We start from the raw sequence: 7,545 nt of genomic DNA, 5'->3' as shown, positions 1-7,545 counted from the left end.
TACGGACACAGGTAATAGTGAGGAGAAAGCCTGGGGTGGGGTGGGAACACGGTGGAAGGGAGAAATGGGGGGGACATCTGTAATACTCTCAACAACAAAGATTAAAATATATACATATTTTTAACCTTGGAGCGGACAAGGTGCTTACAGCAGAAGGAAACACATCACTAAAAGGCAGCACAGGCGAAGAGGCAAAGCGTGAATTTCCTCAGAGGTCCCTGAGAGTGGGGTTCACTGTGAGCTGAGCTGGGCGAAGTGGCTTCCTGGTAGAAACCCACGGCCTTGTCCATTTGTGCGGTGGCCCTGGGCTAGAAGGCTTTAGAAAGCCGCTAGGACGTGCCCTGGGGAGCCAGGCTGCCGGGACTTGATGCTCAGCTCTGGGAATGATTAGGTGTGACCTGCGCAAACTGCTAAGCCTCTCTGTGCCTCAGTCTCCTGCTCCCTGAAATGGGCCAATACTACCGCTTACCTTACAGGCCTGGCGTGAGAATGACCCGAGTTAGCGCACGTGAAACAGGTGGTGCCTAGTGAACACTGCGGGCTGCTGGCTGTAGCCTCCGAGGGGCGCCCTAGGGAACGGGAGGGGCGCAGGGGAGCGTCCCTGTAATTAACGAACGCGCCCGGGCGGGAGCCTGTGTGCTTCAGGCGCCCTCTGGGACGACTTGCATAATGTCGTCTTGAAGCAAAACGCCCTGTAATTGGCGCAGCTCCGACAATGCACACGCACGGGAGCCCCGCGCGGGGCGGAGCCCGCCGGCTGCGGGGCGCGGGTCTGGTCCGTAAACACGCGCGCGAGGGCGCGCGGAGGGGGAGCGGGCCGCCCGCGCTGCGCGTCCGACTCCGGCCCGGGCGTGCGGCTGTGTCCCTGGGGGTCACCTGCGCGCGCGGCTCTGAGCCCTGCTTCGACGGGCGTGTCATGGCTTAAAAATAGCTCTCACCGGACCCGCGGTCTGGCCGCCGCAGCGGAGGCGCCGGCGACAACAGGCGCGTCATGGCCGAGGGGCTGCGGGCGCCCGCGACCTGCCTCCGGGACTGAGCGCCCCCCGCGCGGAGAGGTACAGGGGCGCCCGCGGGGCCGGGGCCGGGGCGGGGGTCGCCCTCCCAGCCGGTGGGGAGGGGCCGGGAGCTGCGGGCTGAGCCCTCCCGCCCCCGCCCCCGCCCTGGCTTGGCGAGGGCTGGGCGACGGCCACGAACCTGTTACAACCGCGACAGCAGGCGGGAGGGCGGCAGGCGCGGGGCCCTGGACGCCGGCGGGTGGGGGCGCGGAATGGAAGGGGTGTGTGTATCCCGGGGCGGAGTGGGGCTGCTCCCCCACCCCCGGGAGGGACAGAGCCCCCTGGAGGGGCTTCCTGCCCGGTTCCTTGTCGCCATTCAGCATCCCACAGGCACAGATTCTGCTTCCAAAAAACGTCGTTTGGGAATAAAGTGATGGGGTCTTTGGGCCCGAGGAGACAAGGTAGATGGTGGTGATGATGATGGTGGTGGTGGTGCTGCTGGCTACAAGGCTGTATTTCTGTGCTCTGACTCAGATACTGAAAAAATTTCTCCCTGCACACCCCAAAATCCAGTCTGGTTTCACCAGCCCTTATTCTAATACCCCTGCGTCCCACACCTTGCAAGTGGTGGTCTCTCCTGGCCTGGGGGGAAGACGGGAGGGAGCATGTGGGGTGGGGGCCTGGAATGTGGGCAGGACAAAGGTGGCCTTCGCTGCTGGACCGTCAGTGGAGGGCTCTGGGGCTGAAGACCGGGGAGGGAGTGGGAGAGGGAGCCTGCCCACAGCCCTCCTGCCTTTACAGACAGGCAGGGCCACAGTATGAAAGGGCCCACTCTTGCCACAGTCTCCCCTCTGCCTGAAAATCCCAGGGCAAGTCTCACAGGCTGCCCTTCCCAGCCCTGCAGCTCAGCACATGGTCCCCCTTTCAGGAGGGCCTGCTGTCCAGAGAGTCAGAGGCTAGGCCCATGCGGCCTAGGAGGTGGCCTACCTCCCAGAGCAGCCGGGCTGGTGATTGCAGCCTCTGAGCCCCTGGGGAGCAGGACCCTTCGTTCTTCCCTTTCCTGCCCCTTCTCCATTCTCCCCTTACACCCTCCCACATACACACATACACAATATTCCAGCCCTGCTTCCGCTCAGAAATTCTCACGTTAGAGATGAGGTTTAATCTTTTATGCTGATCGATAGAGGGTAGTTTGATGGTTGTGCACATAGCTTGGCGCCTTCTTTCATCCGCTCATGCATTCAGCAAGTAGCCTTCAAAAACTTACACTTCCCCTTCATTGTGATTCCCACTCACCCCATCCCCCAGCGTACACCTCCCACAGCAGGTTTATCTTGAGCCAGTGGTAGGGTGGGAAGGGGTAAAGCAGCCCACCTCTCTGGCCCCAGAGGAGGCAGGTTTGGCATATGTCCTGGCCCCAGCTGCCGCTGTCTTCCTGCTAATTCTCCCTGAATAAAGAGAACCATCCCTGCCTCCTACCCCGACTCCCTAGCCTCTCTGGCTGTAGCCCCAGGCAGATGAGACCGGATTCGGGCTGGCAAGAGCTCCAGCATGGGCACTGCCACCCAAACACCAAATGTTTGTGTGTGTGTTTGTGTATATGTGGTGGGAGTGGGGGTAGGGCGCTGGAGCAGAAACCGGCAGCTGGGCAGCTCCCTCTCCCTGTAAACAAGGACATGTGACTCTCCCACCTCGTTGTGTGGCAGAACCAAAAGAGCAGAGAACAGAGCTGGAGCTGCTGCAGCCCAAGGAGAAGATAATCCCGGAGGCTCTGCCAGGGCCAGGCCTGCCTTTCCTTCCCTCCCTGGAGAATCTTCTCCCCAGGGCCCAGCCCAGTTGGCAGGAAGGGAAGCAGCTGCTCTGGACGCCCTCAGGTGTGTTTCACATCCCTTCCTCTTCCAGCAACAGCTACGTGGAGACCCAGCCATCATCACTGCAGCCGCCCGGGCAGCTGCCACAGTTTCTGCCACCTCTAAGATGTGCCCTGGGAACTGGCTCTGGGCCTCCATGACTTTCATGGCCCGCTTCTCCCGGGGTAGCTCACGGTCTCCTGTCCGCACGAGAGGGGCCTTGGAGGAGATGCCAAGTGTTCAACATCCCTTCCTCAATGTCTTTGAGTTAGAGAGGCTTCTCTACACAGGCAAGACAGCCTGTAACCACGCCGACGAGGTCTGGCCAGGCCTCTACCTTGGAGACCAGTACGTACCCAGCAAACCAGGGCCCCAGTCGTGTGTATGTGTGTGTGTGTGTGTGTGTGCGCGCGCAAAAAGGAAGGAGAAGGGTGGCAGAGAGGCACTGAGTTGTATTGTGGGTTCCAGATTGAGGTTCAAGGGGTGGGGATGCCTGGGCACAGAGTGGAGGCTGCAGGGTTTGGGAGGATTGGGCAGGATTATTGATCTGCCCAACTCTGGACAGAAAGATGCTGTTCAATATGCCATTTATTTAGCAAAATTTATTTATTTATTTATTTATTTATTTAAATATATCTTTATTGATTTCAGAGAGAGGAAAGGAGAGGGAGAGAGAGACAGAAACATCAATGATGAGAGAGTCATTGATTAAGCCTGCAACTGGGCATGTGCCCTGACCGGGAATCAAACCCTGATTGCCTGTATCCTAGGTGGATGCTCAACTGCTGAGCCACGCCCGGCCGGGCATATTTAGCAAAATTTATTATTGAAAGCTCTGTACCCGATATAGATGACTTATCTGACCTCCCATCTGTTATGTTGTGGCTCTGAAAAAAAGGTAGTCACTGGGGGCCAGCAGCAGTGGGCAGGACAGTGAAGGGTTGACCAAGCAAGGCTGCAGTGTATGCAGAGGTCTTGCTACATGGGACTCTAGAGGGAAGAGCATCGGAGGAAACACAGGCCCTCTCTCTCCTCTCAAGGGCTCTATAGTATACGAGAAGTTTTTCACATGCATTTACTCTCTTAATCTTCACAACAGCCTTGAGAGGTAGGCACCACTAACCCCAGGTTACAGATGAGAAAACTGAAGCTCAGAGAAGTTGTGATTGGCCTAAGGTCACACAGGTCGTAAGTAGCAGAGCCAGGACCTGGAGGTTCGAGTTCAGTGCTCTTTCTCCTCAAGAAGTTTGCACTGGACAGGGCATCTGCCCTGAGATAAGACCATGCTCACTGAGAGGTGTCTGCCACTAAGCTGAGGGGTAGAGGCCACATGAACACTTAAAGGTGACATCATAAAACGGTAAATGTGAGCAGGAAACAACTGGCAAGAGAAGATTCTGGGTGCCAATGAGAGTATAAAGTAACAGGGAAGTCAGGTGCAGGAGCAAGGGTCAAATCATATCATCTCAAGCTTAGTGGGGATGTTAAATGCGAGCTGGTCCAATCTGATGTCCCATCTGATGTCCCAGTCCCTCTGCTGCATCCAGGCCACACTGACCTCTCTCTGCTTGAATTCCTCGGTGACAGGAAAATTACTCTCTCTCAAGGTTATGCTTTGAACTCCACTGTTAGTACTGACTTCTCGCATGAAGTACAGAGCCAGTAAATCCTTCCTACAGATCAAGTAAAATGCCACAGCCTGGAAACGCTCTTCAGTATTTATTATGGCATCGTTCACACACACATACCTCCCTTAGTCTTTTCTTCTCCAGGCAAAATCTCCCCAGGGCAAGACTCCAGGTCATTGCCCATCTTGGTTCCTTCCTTCTGAGTCATCAGTAAGCAGAGTGGAGGCCTCGGGCCAATGACGACAGTAGACAGGGCACAGACAGGGACTCTTGCCCCCCAGCCTTGCTTCCCCACCCTTCCTCTAACCTCTACTCCATGCAGGGAAATAGCTAACAACCACCGTGAGCTCCGGCGCCTGGGCATCACCCACATCCTCAATGCCTCGCACAGCAGGTGGCGAGGTACACATGAGGCCTACGAGGGGCTGGGCATCCGCTACCTGGGTGTCGAGGCCCACGACTCGCCAGCCTTTGACATGAGCATCCACTTCCAGACGGCTGCCGACTTCATCCACAGGGCGCTGAGCCAGCCTGGAGGTAGGAGGGGAGAGCAAAGAGGGAAGGGGCTGTGGATATTGGGTTAGGGAAAAGCCCGAGGGTGCCGGTGTGGGGAGAGAGATTTTAATAATATGACAAAATTCTCAAGATATGATATTAAGGAAAGGAAAACATGAAATAATGTAAAAACAGTAAAAAACCAAGAAGGAACTAATCTGAAATGTTAAGAGAGTGGCAGGTTGCACCTGGGTGGTAGAATTATGGGTGATATATTTCCGTCTTTTGTTAAATTACATGTTTCCATACTTTCCAGTTATTTCTACTTTGAGCATGTCTTGCTTTAGTGATCAGAAAAAAAGTGTAGATAAATAAAAAAATATATTAAACACCTCCCCCTCAAAAAAGAAATAGCAAGATGGAAGGGCAGGGGAGACTAAGGAGGGGCCAGGTTAGACTCAGGGTGCTTTCCCTTGATGCCCTCAGCACACAGCAACTGAGGCCCTACTCTGCGCAGGGCCCGGGTTTGCATTCCTTACGAGTCTCTCCCGTTGAGCCCTCTGTGTTGATGGACACTGGCCTGCTGCGTGCCTCCATCTCATTCTGTCTAGAATTCACTGGGGATCTGCATCCTTACTACCACTCATCTGCACCCCCGTCTCCGCGCCCCTGTACTCATGTCTTCCTCCTCGCTGTATGCATAGCCCTCTCCCCAGCCTCTTCCAACCCACTGCAAACAGTCCCACAGCGCCTCGTGTCTGTCCTCAGGGAAGATCCTGGTGCACTGTGCCGTGGGAGTGAGCCGATCTGCCACGCTGGTGCTGGCCTACCTCATGCTGTGCCACCACTTCACCCTCGTGGAGGCCATCAAGAAAGTCAAGGACCACCGAGGCATCATACCCAACCGGGGCTTCTTGAGGCAGCTCCTGGCCCTGGACCGCAGGCTGCGGCGGGGTCTGGAGGCATGAGGGCGGGAGGGAGCTCAGGCCAGGTGCTTGGGTCCCTGGCTCCCGGATGGAGAGAGGAGGCCCAGGAGGCGGGTGTCGGGAGGCCCAGATAACCTATCCTGTCCTATAGGCTGGAGAGCGAGAGGGCTGGGGCATGGTCCCACCACTGCTGTTTGTCTTGATGGGATGGGGAGTGTGATGGATGCCCAGGAGGGAGCTGACCAGGGAAGGAAGCAACTAGGCTGCAGGTAGAAGTCGGTCCTGGGATTCAGACACTGCTGGATTGCAGCCAGGGCGCCCCCCAGTCATTCAAAGCCCCTTCCCCTCTTTGTGCCCTAGTGTTCCCCTTTCTCACTTGTCAGAACAAAAGGGCCATCTCTGTCCTGTGCTCGTGCAGGGAGTCGGATGCGGCGGGCATGAATGTGACCGTGTAGGGAGCGTGGAGATGGTAGTGTGGAGACAGCCGGTGAAGAGGTGGCATGAAAAGCTGTGAAACCGAGGGAGAAACCCACAGACTTGTTACTCCAAGCACAGGACAAGGAGGTGTGGGAGGGCTGGCGCTGTGCCCACGGGTGCTGATTGTGGCCCAAATCTGCAGAGGTGCATGGCTGGGAGTCTTCAAATGATCCTTCGCTTGCTGGGTCCAGGTGTCTTGAGGGGAAAAATAAAGATGGTGAACAAGAAGAGAGCCTCCTGAAGTCATTGACAGCTTGTCTGAGCTGCGTACCTCTCACCTGAGAACCCCAGACCCGCTGGGGACAGCAGCAGTTCCTGCCTGTTCCTGCCTCCCTCCTGGGGGTCACAGCCCCCACCAGCCTTTCAGTCTCCACCACCAGTGCTTAGGGGAGGTTTCTCCCAAATTCAATTTCACACTCCTGCCTAGTGAAATTTTGAGCTATTTCCAGCTGTGTCCACGCAGGGGCAGCAGAGGACCGAGAACTTCAGGTTTGCAACCACTTTTGTGTAGCCTCTCAGCGGGCACACCCTTCATCTCCCACGTTTCAAATTGGTCTCTGTTCACAAACTCGAGTGTGTAAGACAGGGGCGGGGAACACATACAGCCCAAGAAGTCATTTGGTCTGGCCCTGCCAGGGCAACCGCAGGCGGGACTGGAAATTCAATAAACCTAGGAGCTTTTTTCATAACTAATTTTTAAGTGGAAAATTTTGTATGGCCCTCGAATGATGTTATAAATATCCAAATGGCCATTGGCAGAAAAGAAGGTTCCCCACCGCTGGTGTAAGAGAGACAACTTTATTTTCAAAAGGTCAACCTGATTTCTATAGGAATTGCCCACTATGATGGGATAGAATATTATCTTAAACCAATCCCAGCCTAAATCCTACCTTCAGAGGTTTGGGTTTTCCTATTGGCAGGAAGTGGAGGGGAGGGAAGGGAACGTGATTTAATTGCTTCCTTCACTAATCTTTGTAGGTTTGCCTCGGAGGAGTGTAACACCATCTCCTTAGTAAACTTATTCAAACATTAGACTCGACAGCCAGAGAGGAGTGGGGCCTTTCTGTTATCCCAAGTGCCAAACTGCCAGCTACCAAATCTCCCCTTTTAAAAAAGGCATGTTCCCAGAACAGAATACCTGCTAAATGGGAGAAGGAGATGGGATGGAAGCGGG

The 7,545-nt window shown here is 55.4% G+C and overlaps 1 protein-coding gene across 6 annotated transcripts; it reads left to right on the top strand.

Annotated features, from left to right (window-relative positions):
- The first annotated feature begins 636 nt into the window (after nucleotides 1–636).
- DUSP26 (dual specificity phosphatase 26) lies at nucleotides 637–6,599 on the top strand. Of its 6 annotated transcripts, XM_081127650.1 has the most exons (5): nucleotides 746–1,055; nucleotides 1,376–1,456; nucleotides 2,898–3,193; nucleotides 4,796–5,010; nucleotides 5,737–6,599. In XM_081127650.1, exons 3-5 carry the CDS (start codon nucleotides 2,973–2,975, stop codon nucleotides 5,934–5,936), a joined length of 636 nt encoding a protein of 211 aa, XP_080983776.1. In that variant the 5' UTR covers nucleotides 746–1,055; nucleotides 1,376–1,456; nucleotides 2,898–2,972; the 3' UTR covers nucleotides 5,937–6,599. The 6 variants fall into 6 exon arrangements, with proteins under 6 accessions (XP_080983777.1, XP_080983774.1, XP_080983776.1 ...); XM_081127651.1 differs by lacking the exon at nucleotides 1,376–1,456 and having other exon boundaries at nucleotides 637–1,055; nucleotides 2,904–3,193; XM_081127648.1 differs by lacking the exon at nucleotides 1,376–1,456 and having other exon boundaries at nucleotides 644–1,055; nucleotides 2,702–3,193.
- Nucleotides 6,600–7,545: the final 946 nt, after the last annotated feature.

The sequence above is a fragment of the Miniopterus schreibersii genome (genome assembly GCF_964146895.1).
Source record: "Miniopterus schreibersii genome assembly, chromosome: 2".
Lineage (NCBI taxonomy): Eukaryota > Metazoa > Chordata > Mammalia > Chiroptera > Miniopteridae > Miniopterus > Miniopterus schreibersii.
Note: the sequence above shows the minus strand (reverse complement) of the source record. Positions and strands in the feature narration are given on the sequence as shown.